Source organism: Bombina bombina, chromosome 7, assembly GCF_027579735.1.
Source record: "Bombina bombina isolate aBomBom1 chromosome 7, aBomBom1.pri, whole genome shotgun sequence".
Classification (NCBI taxonomy): domain Eukaryota; kingdom Metazoa; phylum Chordata; class Amphibia; order Anura; family Bombinatoridae; genus Bombina; species Bombina bombina.
In genome coordinates, this window is record NC_069505.1 from 389591994 (window position 1) to 389608346 (window position 16353).

The window sequence follows — 16353 nt, forward strand, 5'->3', positions numbered from 1 at the left end:
CTATTTGTAATATGCACACACGCTATAAGTTTACTTCTGGCACTGTTAGCGCTCAAGTGAGGAGCTAAATAGCACGCCACTTGTAATCTATATGTCACACGTGAACTAACGCCCTCTAGCTGTGAAAAACTTTCAAAATACATTCAGATAAGAGGCAGCCTTCTAAGGCTTAGAAATTAGCCTATGAGCCTACCTAGGTTTAGCTTTGAACTAAGAATACCAAGAGAACAAATCAAATGTGATGAAAGTAAATTGTAAAGTTGTTTAAAATGAAATGCCCTATCTGAATCATGAACGTTTAATTTTGACTAGACTGTCCCTTTAATGCGCCAAACTTTTTTAGCGCTCCATATACAGAGCAGGGAGCGATATTAACTTGCTTCTTCCACTCATATTATAAGTGGTGTGTTAAATGTTACACTCAACAGCAATCCAAAATCTACTTGTAATATTCAGCCCCTTTTGAGACGTGAAGTAAACCATTATTGGCTGCTAGTTTGCATAACAAAACATAAAAGCTCTGGAAATTAAGGATTTAAATAAAAGGGACATTATGCACCAATTTTCATATAACTGCATGCAATAGACACTACTATAAAGAAAAATCTGCACAGATACTGATATAAAAATCCAGTATAAAACCATTTAAAAACTTACTTAGAAGCTCCCAGTTTAGCACTGTGGATGAGGTTAGTCTGGGACACCCAGTGAAAGGAGCTGGGAGCAAACACTGCCTCTCCCTTCCCTGCATAGGAAAAGACAGATTAGACAAACAGGAGGCGTCTGGAAACGTGAGTATACATCTGACACTTTGGGGCTTGGTTAGAAGTCTGAAAATCAGCACAATGTTATTAAAAAATAAGCAAACTATACATTGTTACCTTGGCAAAAACACACCCAGATGGGCTATATCAGTGATGGCGAAACTTGGCACTCCAGATGTTTCAGAACTACATTTTGCCATGATGCTTGACTGGACATCAGAGTGCCTAAGCATCATGGGAAATGTAGTTCTGAAACATCTGGAGTGCCAAGGTTCACCATCACTGATATAGCCCATCTGGGTGTGTTTTTGCCAAGGTTCGCCATCACTGGGCTATATAAATGGATCATCTACAAAACATTTATGCAAATAAAAATCTAGTGTACAATGTCCCTTTAACCTTAAAGGGACATATAACCCAAAATTGTTCTTTCATGATGCAGATAGAACATACAATTTTAAACAACTTTCCAATTTACTTCTACTATCAATTTTGCTTAATTCTCTTTGAATCCTTTATCGAAAGGAGCAACAATGCACTAATGGGAGCTAGCTGAACACATTGGTAAGCCAATGGCAAGTGGAATACCTGTGCAGCCACCAATTAACAGTTAGCTCCTAAGCCTACCTAGATATAGATATAATTCCCTTTATCTATATGACACACATGAACTAATTCCCTCTAGTGGTGAAAAACTGTCAAAATGCATTCAGATTAGAGGCAGCCTTCAAGGTTTAAAAAAATTAGCATATGAGCCTACCTAGGTTTAGCTTAACCAACAATGTTATAGATATATACTTTTTACCTCTGAGATTACCTTGTATCTAAGCCTCTGCAAACTGCTCCCATATTTCAGTCCTTTTGACAGACTTACATTTTAGCCAATCAGTGCTGACTCCTTGGTAACTCTACGGGTGTGAGCACAATGGTATCTATATGACACACATGAACTAACGCCCTCTAGTGGTGAAAAACTGACAAAATGCATTCAGATTAGAGGCAGCCTTCAAGGTCTAAAGAAAATAGCATATGAGCCTAACTAGCTTTTGCTTTTAACTAAGAATACTAAGAGAAACAAAGCAAAATTGGTGATAAAAGTAAATTAGAAAGTTGTTTAAAATTGCATGCCCTATTTGAATCATGAAATGTTTTTTTGGACTTCACTGTCCCTTTAACTTTCGTTAAAATAGTATAGCACAGAGCTACATGAAGGACTCAACTGCTAGAGATTTTTGATCACCGCCAGTTTAGCGATTGAGCAATACACAACATGAATTTTTCTGTACGCCCCTATTTAAGTCAATTATGTGAGCTATTTAATTTATCCAACCTATTCAACATGCAAGGGTTAGCACACACTAGACTTATAAAAAATAACTTTGGACTTAAATGAGCTCAAAAATATAATAGCTCTCTACATATAATCTAGCCCTAAATGTAAAACAGAAAACTACATTTAATTAAATGTTTTTATTGTTTGTTTATACAGAGGAGGATACACCAGAAATATAGAAGTTCCTAGTCAGGATTCAAATATTCTAAACAAGTTACTTGAGAAACATTTGTTGCACCAGCAACATCAGAGCACCACCACAAAAGATTCAGTATGTGCTTGCAAAGAAATGTCCATGCACATCATGGGGCCGATTTACTAATGTGCTGGCGGACATAATACGCTGTAGCGGATCATGTCCGCCCCACATCGATAAATGCCGACAGCATACGCTCTCTGTATTTTTCATTTACAAGAATTTCTTGTGAAATGCTTGGGCAATGCCGCCCCCTGCACATTCGCGGCCAATTGGGCTGATTGCTGTCCGTCGCCTCAGAGGTGGAGGATGAGTCTTAAGACCGCTGCATCATTCTTAACTCCTGTTTCCAGCGAGCCTGAAGGCACAGAAACAGATACATTGACGGGTTGATAAATTGACCCCCATGTGTACTACTGTAAAGCTTCTTTTAAAAGAAAAAAATGGGTCTTATAGCTATATTATAAAAAGATTGGTGGTGATTATACACTGGAAATTATTTTCAATGAGTTGGGAAGAAATTAATTTTAGTTCTAAAGAGGTATGAAAATACAGGATGAATCCAATATCAGGAAGAATGATATATGAAAAAAATACTGAAGGCAAAATGTATCATGATTACAGGCAGAAAGGTTTGCAAGTAGAGTACCTGTCTGTCTGCAATTGCTACTTTTGTTGCTGCATTGCGTGGCAAAATGTAAAATTGCTGACCCCTGCTCCCCGGCAGCCTATTGATCAAGAGCAGGGCATGTCACTCATCCTGAAAGAGCCAGTGTCTGGGTGATTGATCTTGCCTCTTCTGAGGTGGTGGAAAGACAAAAGACGCAGTTTCTGATTCTCAAATTTGTTGCTGCATGCTCGCTCATGCACCTGTACCATGCCTCAAAAGCTGTGAGTACAGCTTAAAGGGGCAGTAAAACTACAAAATAATGTTATATTATTCTGCACATAGTGCAGAATGATATAACATTATCTTAGCGCAAACTTTATGCAACATAATATTGTAGCTAAAATTTGATTATAAAAGAGGATTTTTCAGACAGCTGCTCTTGCTCTACTGAGCGAGTCTGATTTTCCCCCTGAGCGTATCTGGGCAGCTTTCTAGTCACAGCCCGGCTCAATCGCACCATTAAACTCAATGTAGCTTGCTCCTGCTATCAGACAGAGCAGGAGCGAGCTACATTGAGTGTAATGGCGCGATCAGGCCGGGCTGTGACTAGACAGCTGCCCAGATGCTCCCCATAATCCTATTGGCTGATTGGAACCTTTCAGCCAATAGGAATGCAAGGGACGCCATCTTGGATGACGTCACTTGCATTCAAGTTCCAGTTTACAGCGGCGACCGTATTGAAGAGAAGCTCCGCACTGGATGTCTTCAGGATGGACCCGCTCCGTGCCGGATGGATGAAGATAGAAGAGGCCGCATGGATAAAGACTTCGCCGAATGGATGAATATAGAAGAGGCCGCCCGGATGAAGACTTCTTGCCACCCGGATGAAGACTTCTTGCCAGCTGGATGGATCCTTCAAGCGGAACTTCAGAAACTGTAAGTGGATCGTCGGGGGATAGTGTTAGGTTTATTTAAGGGTGGTTTTATTTTTAGAGTAGGGTCTGGGCAGGTAAAAGAGCTAAATGCCCTTTTAAGGGCAATGCCCATACAAGTTCCCCCTTCAGGGCAATGGGGAGCTTAGGTATTTTAGATAGGCTTTTTATTTGGGGGGGTTGGTAGGGTGGATGGTGGGTTTTACTGTTGGGGTTGTTTGTATATTTTTTTTACAGGTAAAAGAGCTGATTTCTTTGGGGCAATGCCCCGCAAAAGGCCCTTTTAAGGGCTTTTGGTAGTTTATTGTAGGCTAGGGTTTTTTTTATTTTGGGGGGGGGGCTTTTTTATTTTGATAGGACTATTAGATTAGGTGTAATTCGTTTTTATTTTTGATACTGTGTTTTATGTTTTTTTTTGTAACAGTGTTTTTTTTTGTAACTTAGCGTTTATTTTTTTTTGTAATAGTAGATTTAAATAATTTGAGTAGGGTTAGGGTTTTCTAATATGTAATATAGTTAATTTAATTGCTAGTTTAATGTAATTTTAGTATAAAAGTTCGGGTAGGTTAATTAATAGTTTAATATAGTTTATTTTAATTCTAAAGGTAAGTTTTAATTTATTAATTATTAATTTATTATAATTTTAATGTAAAGTTAGCGGGTTGTTAGGTTTAGGGGTTAATAGCTTAATTTAATTTGTGGCGATGTGGGGGGCTGGCGGTTTAGGGGTTAATAAGTTTAGTTAATGGTAGTGATGTGGGAGGCCAGAGGTTTAGGGGTTAATAACTTTATTTAGTGTCGGCGGGGTCCGGCAGCGGCGGGATAGGGATTAATACGTTTATTTAGTGGCGGCGGGGTCCGGGAGCGGAGGGATAGGGGTTAAACATTATAGTATAGTGGCGGCATTTAGTGACAGGGTATAAATAAAGTTGGTAAAAAGCTGAATAGCAGCGAGATCGTTGACTGTTAGTTAACAACAGTCCGATGCTCATCACCCTGTACTTGGTGCGCAGCTTTTTTATGGCTTGTTTTATAAATATGGAGAGCGTATTCAGGTCCACGGCTGCGATGTTAGGCGAGCGTATTGGTGCCAGAGAATGCAGCATAGTTGAGGCTTTGATAAATATCCCCCTATGTGTAAGCTCCATGGATATTAATAATTTCTTCACACTGTATAACCCTTATAGGTGATGGAAAAGAAAATCCTTTTTGGGCTTTCATTCTGTTGACTGATTTGAATTTGAACAAGAAAATCAGCCAATAGGAATGCAATTGTATCCCTATATAAAAGGGGTACCACAGATTCAAAAGTCAGTATGCAACTGGTGCCCGCATGGAGAGGACAAGATAATGCCAGCCATGAATTATAAGTGAAAATTAAATTAATCAACCACAGTGAACCAATAGTGAAGCAAACAATAGAGCTATATCAGCAATAACAAAATAATTGTGTTGCTAAATAGTGATCAGCAGATTTATGTTATGTCACAATAATGCCACAAGTGTGATATGTCCCTGGCAACCCTATATCCTATTGAAACAAATTATACAATAATAACTGTAAGTGTTGTATACTTGGATTATGCAGTGCTAAATATAGAGAATGTATTTGCAATAATTATATAAAATACCAAACAAAACAATAAATGCACAAGTATCTGTGAATCAGCCAGGGGATAAGTAGGGTTAAGTGAAAGCTAACCCTATCTTACATTTATAAATGTGTTAGCATAAATTACTTCAGTATAAGTGAAGTAGAATCATTTTCTATATGAAAGTTGTATCATTTTTACGTCAAATAAAATATATTATCCTGATAAGAAAAATGTTATCATGCTAGTCTCTGGGATACATAAAGTTTAAGAAAAAACTATTATAAATGTAATCTCCCTCCAAAAATTTAATAAATTAAGTATTTATATTATATTAAAGTAATAGTCCCATGTGGGGAATGTGAATGATCTCCCAATGGAGATCAGATCCCAGTGGTGGTTTGGACCTTCGCTGTACAGAAGGGATGATCCCACCGCTGCCACCAAATGTAGCGGTACTCCGCTAGGGGTCTCCCTTCCTCTGTCCAAACCCAGGGATGGCCGCCGGATAGTGGGAGCAGAAATATAGTTGCTGAGACCGGGTCAAGCCAGCGGCTGTATCTCCCCCAGCTGGGCTGGTCTCAGTGGGCTCCCAGGCAGGTAGTGTCCCCTCTGCCTGTCTGCTTCTAGGCAGGAATAGATCCCTCTGCCTCGCTGCACACTTCTGGCAGGTAGCGTCCCCTCTGCCTGGTTTCTTCTAGGCAAGAATAGATTCCTCTGCCTTGCTGCTCCTTTCAGGCAGGTAACGTCCCCTCTGCCTCACTCCTTTCTTAAGGTAGGTATTGATTCCTTTCCCTGCACTGTCTTTAAAAAGACAATTGGGGCTCACAAGGCCAGCTCTTTGCATACAGACCCACAGACTCTGTAGCAGGTCTCTCTTGCAGGGAAAGGTGCAGCCAGAATGCAGGGTCAGAACCTCTGCTATTAGTATACCTGAAAGAATCAGACAGGACCCCCTGTTCCAGAAGGAACTACTACTAATGCTTTATTTCACCCAGGACTAGCTTTTACAAACACACCAGTAAGCTTATGGTGACACACACTCCTTAAAATCTAAACATAAAAACATAAAGGAAACAATATAATAAAGGAATATAACTTTGCCAAACAGTAAAAATAATAACCATCTGTTTGTATTTTCGCCCTATGCAAATATATGCCAATTAGTCATTCCTTCTCGTGTACCCATTTTAGTGGTGAACTTGCAACCAATAGAGGGCGCTGTGTTATGTTTTTGGCATAGTTCAACCAATAGATGGCGCTGTGTCACAAATTGTCCATGTATGTGACTAAAGAACCGGCACAAGTAAGTTATGTGTGGTGTTATGTGTAATGTAACAGTGACAGGAAGATATATACTCAGTCTGTTGGATAAAACAGGCTTTGGAGCAAGGCCGGATTGGCCTATCAGGATACCAGGAGATTTCCCGGTGGGGTGCTGGGGCTGGAAAGCAACAATTTAAAGGGGTGATTAATGGATGCAATTGGGTTATAGGATGCCTAAATAACATCAATCTGGACTTTTTATTTAATACAAAGTAATATAATTTAATTCTGAAAAAAATATTGGGGAAGGGGTATCCCAGTAATCCCCTTTGTGAATTCTACTGACACAATGGAAAATATGGCTGGTCTTCATATTTTTTCAGGGCTGCTTTTTATTCCCAGTCCGGCCCTGCTTTGGAGTTAATTTCGACTTTCTCTATATGGGCTGTGTGTAATATGGACTTAATGTCCACTTCTGTTTTGGCCACCCTAGTTGTTGGCCCCTTTTCTGGCAGTCCAGCAGTAGGCCTCTGTGTATTTTGTCTGTGTACTTTTTATATTGAGAAATGTTATATGTAAATGTTAAGACAATCTATTAAATGTGTATGACTGTTATAGGTTACTTGTAACCTGCATAATTATATCAAAGAATAATAAACAAAAATCTATTTTTGTTTTTAAACCAACAAATATCCGATAATGCTAAATTACACTATTGTCACATTATCAAATATATACTAAAATGATGGTGATTTTGTTATACTTTATAATTGGATGTCCTTGATTCCACATTCCTGAGCTTGTCTTCTATACCAATTCTTAAAGTAATAAAACCGTGTTTTTTTATCTAAGGTAATAAATTTCAAAATAAAATGCTAAAGTTCTATGGGCTCCATATCAATCTGAAAAAAAAACACAATTGGCATAACATTTCAGATTCTTGAAAGATGATGAAATTGTACCACTTATAAAACAGACACAAATACATTTAACTAATTAAAACAATAAACATAGCCTGGTGCACTTACTGAGCTTTTTCCAGACAATATTGTCTGTGTTTTTTTCAGCATAGACACAAATGGTTACCAGAACAGTTGCTGAAGTGCTTCATGCCCCTAGATTAGAAACTTGCTATTGGATTATGTGCCATTAATATAATTATTTTATGTCGTGAAAGAGACAATAGATGTTATTATATGCAATACTTCATAATAAGAAATGCCTGTCCTTGGTTTTTTACCTCAGACTTTTTGGCAAGTTTGAGACAGAGGGCCCAATTAATAAAAATTTGCCATCTTGGACAGAAATTACCCAAAAACGTTGTAGTTTTTTTTAGCAATATATTGTAATATATGTCTCTCCTTCATATCCAGACCAAAACCATGCACAGCACAATAAACAACTCACAAGCCTTTCTAAAAAAACATTTGAGGTACCTCTCAGTACTGACAAGACTTCTTAGTTAATCTCGCCAGAGTGGAGAACTTTAGATCATTGGGCCCAGAAACTCAGAGTTATTCTTGACCAGTTGATACAGAGAAAGGTAAAACCAAACAAAAACAAAGCAAAGTACTTTTTCTATTATTTCCACAATCCCAAAACCTTAAGCTAAATCTTCTGACATAGTATTGAAGGTACTCAGGACTGTATTGCCTGACTATAGGTTCTACACCATACACTGGACATTTGATCTCTTTATTGCACTGACTCAGCCTCTGCCATAGGTGGAGCCCTCTACCACTCTCTGTCTTTTTGACATAGCCTCAGTATGAGGTTGGATGCCTCTCGGTCCTCTCTGTTGCTCTGGCGCTCCTTAGTCAATCTCTTTATACTCTCATGCCGAGGTGCTAAGTTTTAAAAAATTATTAAATGAAAGGAGTAAATTTAATAATAATTAGATTTTTTTTTTAATTAAACATGTATGAAAAAATATGTTCAATAAGGTTTTTGCTTTCCCTTTCTCATCAATTTATATATTTCTCCTCACATTACTTTTACAGTTATACTATTTGGTTAATTTTTTTTTTTCCATACAGAAATGGCTGACAATTGATTTTCATACACAATTGTATCATGTTACTGATAATATTATAGAGATTTGATTTAAATGGATAATCTAACACAATAATAAAAATGCTCTATTTTGTTAAAGCTTTTTATATTTACATAAATGCTCATTCGTAAATATATTTTAACAACCACAAAGGTGTTAACCACCTAGAGCAAAACATGGCTGGTAAGCCAATCGCATGTGACATATGCGCATAGACCCAATCAAGATATTGGATAATTTTTGTTATATTATTATACCCATTATATACAATATTTCCAAATATATGTATGAACTCTTCTGAAACACATTTTCTGCCAATTTGATAATGTACAGTATATAACTCAGTAAAATCAGGCCATAATCATAATTTGTTTTTCTTGTGACCAGTAATTTGCATTTAGTTATGTGTCTCTTTATTTGTTTTAAATACTTTCAGCGCTGTTTGCAGACAAACCTGTTTCATCACCACTGCCCATAATCTTTGTCATTACTCCGACCTATGCTCGACTTGTGCAGAAGGCAGAACTCACCAGCATGGCCAACACTCTGCGCCAAGTTCCGGCATTACATTGGATTGTGGTAGAAGACTCATACAACAAGACCCTGCTAGTGACTAACTTCTTAAGGACATGTAGAGTGAAGTATACACAGCTCTGTGTAAAGTCCCCAGAAGGTGTTACTAAAGCAAGAGGAACATTGCAGAGAAACGTTGGCCTAAGCTGGTTACGAGAAACCTTCTATCCTGATGAAGCGCCAGAAGGAGTCGTGTATTTCGCTGATGATGACAACACCTACAGCTTGGAGATCTTTGAAGAGGTGAGTTAAATTTGTTTGTAAAGACATCTCATCTACACATCAGTGTATTGACCATCAATATACAGCCTATTTTACTGTAAAGACTCTTTATTTACCGATCAATATGCTGGCAAGAAATATGACGCCTATTTTATTAACTATTTGTCTACAGAACAGTATACTGACCTCCTGAATGTGGCCTATTTTTTTTTTTTATTCTTTTTATTGAGAGAAGACATGTGGATATATACAGTCAAATCATAAAAACATCACAATTCTCAGTCTTTTCATACAAGCTGTGTCTCAAATTAGAAGTATGTAGTACCTTTAGAGATCACCATCTCCATCATTCCACTTACTTATATCACATTAGAATTTTTCAATGTATCTCAAATCCTCAAGAATCCCACATGTGTCTAACTCTCATTTTATATTTTTATGGAAAGACCAGGATCTCTCTCAACTAGCCTAAACTTACCTAACCTTGTAGCTAACCTAGCTAACTAGTTTAACCATTAAACACAAATAAAAACCAACAAACACAAAAACAAAACAGCATAGTATAACAGAACTAACTTTAGCTTGGCAAAGTAGGGTTGTCTCAGCCTATGATTTGATATATGAATTACTCAGACAATTCGAAAGGGGTGTTTTGAGTAAAAAGAGGACAGAAACATAGAGAACTTTTCAAGTTATAACATGCTGGCACACCTTAAAGACTTGCAACAGGGCTTTATAAGTAAGAAAAGTAAGGAGCCCATTTACTTATTTCCCACTAAGTAGTAGAATTGCATGAGCTGAACCAGGAGCTGAAATTTACCAGCAAAATCCCTGGACCCAAACAATGACATTAACTCATAATGAGCAAGCATATGAAGCAGAATATTTACAATAATTGTGTACCAAGCCCCTATTTCTGCCTGATAATAATGACCTTAAGAAAGAAAGGCAGTTATGAGTCCCTAGATGTGTAATATTGCCTGGAGTGTCCATTAGGATTAGAATCTAGATTCTAGAGACTTATCGTTATTGTTTAAAAAAATAGAATAGAAATACCTTAGAGAGAGTGGACTTTACTTTGTATTGAGCTGCAATTCTACAATAACCACTAGAGGTCCTCAAAGATTAATTATCGGCTCTTATTGGAATGTAGAAACCCGTGTTTTCTTTCCTTACCAGTTTATATCTGACAAGATCAATATTCTTTACACGTTAATGCAAAATAAACACCAGAAACAGATACCCCAAGTTTTCCTGGAGTTGTTGTCTATCAATGTTTTAAATCTGCTGGCAGAGGAGACAAGGTAGAGTGTTAAAGCCTAGGAGCAATCATATATCAGGGCTAGAGAGTCCTAACAAGATTGTTGCTACTGAACAACCCAGCACTCTGCTCAGGGAAAGCTATGTCTCTTTTTACATAGAATTCAGTTTGAATAGCCAGCGCAACCTTAGGATCTTAATATAAGTAATTAAGTAAGTCAGACCCACAGATCTTAGGGAATATCATGCTATGGTTTTGTTTCGTGTCTCCCCTCCCTTCCTCCCTCCTGCTTAGAAGAAATAGGTAGACAGGATTTGTTACAGTAAGAGAGGATGTAGGCTATATGTGTGTTCCTAGGAAACTTTAGCCTGTTGTGTAAAACTAAGTAGGGGAATGAAAGTTAACGGTGCCTTCAAGAATTATAACTCTATAAACCTGTGTCTGGGAGCAAAGCTTGCAAAAAGCTATCTCTATAATGCGGCTTTTTTCCTTTTCTCTTTTCTGCGGGGGGGGGGGGGGGGGGGGAAGAGGAGCTGCCTTGTAGCAGGAACTATATGTAAAGCAGGCATTGAACTTATATAAGCTACACACACTTTTAACCCCATCATCCCAATATACAGTTTAGTATGACCCCATAAAAAGCTGACGAATTCAGGTACAACAAGATAAAACCTAAATATAACCCAAAAACAGAGTAATAAATTAGAATCTCCGTGGAAGCCAAAGTCCCATCTATGTTACTTCAGGTTAAAGTCCTTCACACTATGGTGTCCGGAGGTCCGTGAGTTCTGAGTCTGAAGCAGTGCACAGGGAATACTAATGTATAGTGTATTTTAAAATGTCGCCCCTGTAGACTTGAATACGTGAGGATACAGATATAGTGAAACGTATGCGGATTCCAGCAAAGTACTAAGTGGCCAGATAAGCTATACCCGTATCCATTGCCATAACTAGTGAAATACTGAGAAGAGATACTTAGGTTAGCTATTGGCTAACTCTGCTTGTAATGAGTACAGTGTTTCGGGTTTTGTCAATTAGGGAACAAAAGTAAGCTAATAAAACTATAACAAACCATATATACAACAGCAACACACAGTGTCCAACAGACATACTTACAGGATGGGGTTAATTTATAGATGTTAGAAATTTGACAGTGATATCTAGACTAGCTGGTATGAGTACACAGTGCTGCTAATGAATTGTACTGCCTGAACGGTTTACTTTAATATCTTAGGGGGTAAGGAGAATAAGAGCAGCAAAACGACTAGAACTAGGCATATATGTAGCAAAACCAACATATAATATAGTCAGGTCTAGAAAACAAAGTAATGCATCCGCTGACTACCGAGTTTGCAAATTGGCAGGTGCTGGACAAATGCATCCAGATAGTTAAAGGTGCTGGATGTTCCAGAGTTATACAAAAGCTAAGCAAAAACATCAGTTCATATAGTGTTCCGTTATACAGACATCTGTTATATAGGGCTGTAACCATAAACTGATTATCCGACCCCAACATGAAATGGAGCGTGGCACACATGCCTCAGAGGGAAGCAGCTTTTTTGCAGGGGTGAGAGAGGCTGCCCCACAGCGAGAATTAAATACAGCTGGGTAACAAAAGGGTAGCCGTCACCACTCGAGTCCGACTTCAGGACTTTCTGTAAAGTGGTTTCCTGCGGTGGGGCAACTACAGCTGCAGCTTGTCCGCTCCACTGTGCAGTGTGGGCCAAGGAGCTGCAGCCTTCTCCCCACATATATAGTGCAGTGCGAGCATCAGTCGGCACAATAGTTGCAGCGTCATTCTTTCCCACCTGGTTAAGGCACCGTTCCGTCTTGTCGGCTGGGCATAATGACACATTGACAGCCTGGTAGTCAAACTGAAAAAGACTTGGAGCACAGAATGTGGGGCCGCCAGCGCTCTCATTCCCACAGAGCGCTAGGAGTCCTGAAGGCTGGTGCGTTTCTATAGAGGTACGTCTGGGGTAAGTCAATGTATGGGAAACGTTTATGGCACTTACTGTCCCCGCTTCCAACGTGACCAGGTTGTTTGATTGCGGTAGAAAGATAGGGTAGTGTGACCCCTCCATCCTTTCTGTGATACCGCTATCCAGGGTGCCTTCTTTTAGAGTAATTGGTGAATTCTGCCGAGGAGTAATTAGGCATGTAGAAATTGTATCGGTATGCTTGGGTATACTGAGCTCCCGTACTTCACAAAGGAGTTCCTCCATAGCTGTTAGGGAATCCAATATTGGGATAAAGACATCTATTAGGGCCTCAGCAATGTGCGCCATCTTGTTTATCGGAGTGTACACGTCTGCAGGTCCAAAGACAAATTTTAACTTTTCAGTGCCTTCTCGGAGGCCAGGGGATGTAATGTCCTGATCCTGAAGATTTACTGGGCACAATAATTGCCAAGGGAGGTATGGATGGCTGAAGATTCTACCACACAGCACTCAAAAGCAGGTTTCAGTCACGGAGCCTTGTGAACTTGTGGCCATCTTGATGAGCCGCCTACCGGAAGTCGAATGTGGCCTATTTTTATTGTAAAAAACAATAACCCAAAAGCTTGTCTACAGATCAGTATTTTAACCATCAATATTTGTCCATTTTATGGTAAAGACAACTCATCAACAGATCAGTATACTGACCATAAATGCGTAATCAATTTTTTTTTCCTGTAAAGTTTATGTATAGATCCCTATATTGACCATTAGTGTGTAGTCTATTTTATTTACTAGACACCTACAGATCAATATATTGACCATTATTACATGTTCTATTTTATTATAAAGGCTGCTACACATCAGTATGTTAACCACCAATATGTGGTCTAGTGTATTGTAAAGATTAGACAGCTACATATCAATATATTGACCATCAATATATGGTCTATTTTATTATAAAGATTAGACAACTCAAATGAAAGAATGTTCCAATTTCCTTCAGTTGCTGTGAATCAAAATCCAATGAAAACACTGTCACTTTAAATCCGTTATTAGGGTATGTAGTAAGGGCACAATGTGGATAAGCGGTCACTGCCAGCAATGTAATATGGTCATATGTGGTTGTTAAGGTCGGGTGTATTCAGCTTACCTCTACCTCCTGTGTTATAGCTGGGTCGCTGTGCTGGCTCCAGTTCTGACTGGTGGGTTAAACAAACTTATTTCTTCAGATTTTAAATGAAGCATTACTCACCCTGCAGCTCGACTCTCTCCGCTATGATCCACAGAGGTGAACATAGAGGTGTAAGCTTTCTGTTACAGCTGAGCTCATGACTCCATTGCTTGCATATGCCTTTCAGTTACTGGCTCCGCTTCCAGTCTTCGGCCCCTGTTAGCGACGTCATCCAATTTTACCGCTGACCATCTGGTTCTCCTAGCGGTTACCTGAATATGATAAGAGTTCCTTCTGAATGGAATTCTGGTGTATCAGCAATATAAATGAACGATAAGTAGGAGATCCAAACGAAGTAACTTAAAATTATTCAATTCTTTATTTCCACATCTTTAAAAACAGCAAACTCAGCAAACTGGTAAAAGAACAAGTCGTATGTTCAGATCACATAGTCTGACGCGTTTCAGCTGAGAAAGCTGAAACGCGTCAGGCTATGTGATCTGAACATACAACTTGTTTTTTTTACCTGTTTGCTGAGTTTGCTGTTTTTAAAGATGTGGAAATAAAGAATTGAAGAATTTTAAGTTACTTCGTTTGGATCTCCTCCTTATCGTTCATTTATATTAAAGATTAGACAACTACATATTAATATATTGACCATCAATATATGGCCTATTTTATTGAAATGATTAGACAACTACATATCACTATTTTGACCATTTTTATGTGGTCTACAGATCATATAGTAATCATCAATATGTGATCTATTTGTATTGTAAAGGCTGTTTGTCTACCGATCAGTATATTGACTATCAATACGTGATCTATTTTTATTGTAAAGGCTGTTTTTTCTACAGATCAGTATATTGACTATCAATATGTGCTCTATTTTAATATAAAATCTAGACATCTACAGATCAGTGTATTGGCTTTCATTATGTGGTCTATTTTTTTGCGCTTTGAAGTATACACAGAATTCCTGATGCCAGACATAGTCATGTCCTCATAAATATATTTGGTAAATACCATAAAATGTAATCAAGCTATATCCTGGTTACACAAAATAATGTTTGAAGTGAAATAAACCAATTTGAAATAATGGTAATACATTGTTTTTTTTACATTCTTTTAATGCAAAATAGATTTTACTTCCCCTGCATGAAAATTTAATTTTCTCTATGGAACATAACTTGACATTGTACTCACAATTTCTATAATTTACAGGCTTTAGAAGGAAGTATGTATCAAACATGGAACCTTAGCAGGAGGTAACTTTTTTGTCCAGTCAGCATAAGTAGAAAGTAAAGTAGAAAGTATACAATTGATACTGCTGTGTTAGTTTAATCTTAAAAAGACATTGAACTCAATTTTTTTCTTTCATTATTCAGATAGAGAATTAAATTTTAATCATCTTTCTAATTTACTAATATACATTCCATGCTATCTTTATTTTAAAAGCAGGAATGTATATCTTAGCAGCCAGTCCATTTTAGGTTCAGCACCATGATAGTGCTTGCTTATTGGAGGCTTACATTTACCAACCAATAAGCAAGCATAACCCAGGTTCTCAACCAAAAATGGGCCGGCTCTTATGCATCACATTACTGCTTTTTAAATAAAGATATAAAGATAACAAGAGAACGAATAAAAATTGATAATAGGAGTAAATTAGAAAGTTGTTTAAAATTGCATACTCTTTTTTTTTTTTTTTTTTTCTTTCCTCTCCCCCTTTTCCTTTTTCTTCCGTACAAAGACAGGGAATCATTTTTTTCTTTATCAATGCAATGGTAAATTTCTAACTTCAAGTGTGTAACTGTCAAATTAACAAAAATTATGTGCAATGGTTCAGGTGTTTGAAACTTGTCTTGCATTATTTCTGTACAAATTGTGAAAATCAATAAAAATTATGTTTAAAAAAAAAAAAAAAATTGCATACTCTATCTGAATCATGAAAGAAAAAAAAAATTGGCTGGACAATAGGAAAAACCCTAAAAAAGAATACACTTATAGCACTCCAGAGTCAATTCACACTTAGAGGGGTAGTTATCAAGCTGTCTACTTTACCTGCCTTCGCCGGTCCAATATGCCCACCTAAACTCGCCTAACATCGCCAAAGCGGACCTGAATACGTTCGCCTAAGTTATCAAAAAAGCTGTCAAAAAGCCACGCACCAAGTACGGGGCGATGAGCAGCGGACTGTGAGAGTTATCACTCATCCGATCTCGCTGCTCTTCGGCTTTTTGACAGCTTTCTTGCTAGCCTGTCACTAAGCACCCACACTAACTACACTGTTCTACCCCCTATACCGGCGCCCCCGGAGCCCCCTGCAACTAAATAAAGTTAGTAACCCCTAAACCGCCGCTCCTAGACCCCGCCGCAACTCTTATAAATGTATTAACCCCTAAACCGCCGCTCCCGGACACCGCCGCCACCTACATTA

At 38.2% G+C, this 16353-nt stretch overlaps 1 protein-coding gene across 1 annotated transcript in view; it reads left to right on the forward strand.

Annotated features, from left to right (window-relative positions):
* LOC128636387 (galactosylgalactosylxylosylprotein 3-beta-glucuronosyltransferase 1-like) overlaps positions 1 to 16353 on the forward strand; it is a 126198-nt gene that overhangs the window by 83257 nt on the left and 26588 nt on the right. Inside the window, exon 2 of the mRNA XM_053689408.1 lies at positions 9183 to 9562. Within this exon, the coding sequence (XP_053545383.1) occupies positions 9183 to 9562 (380 nt within the window). The remainder of the gene's footprint in view (positions 1 to 9182; positions 9563 to 16353) is intronic.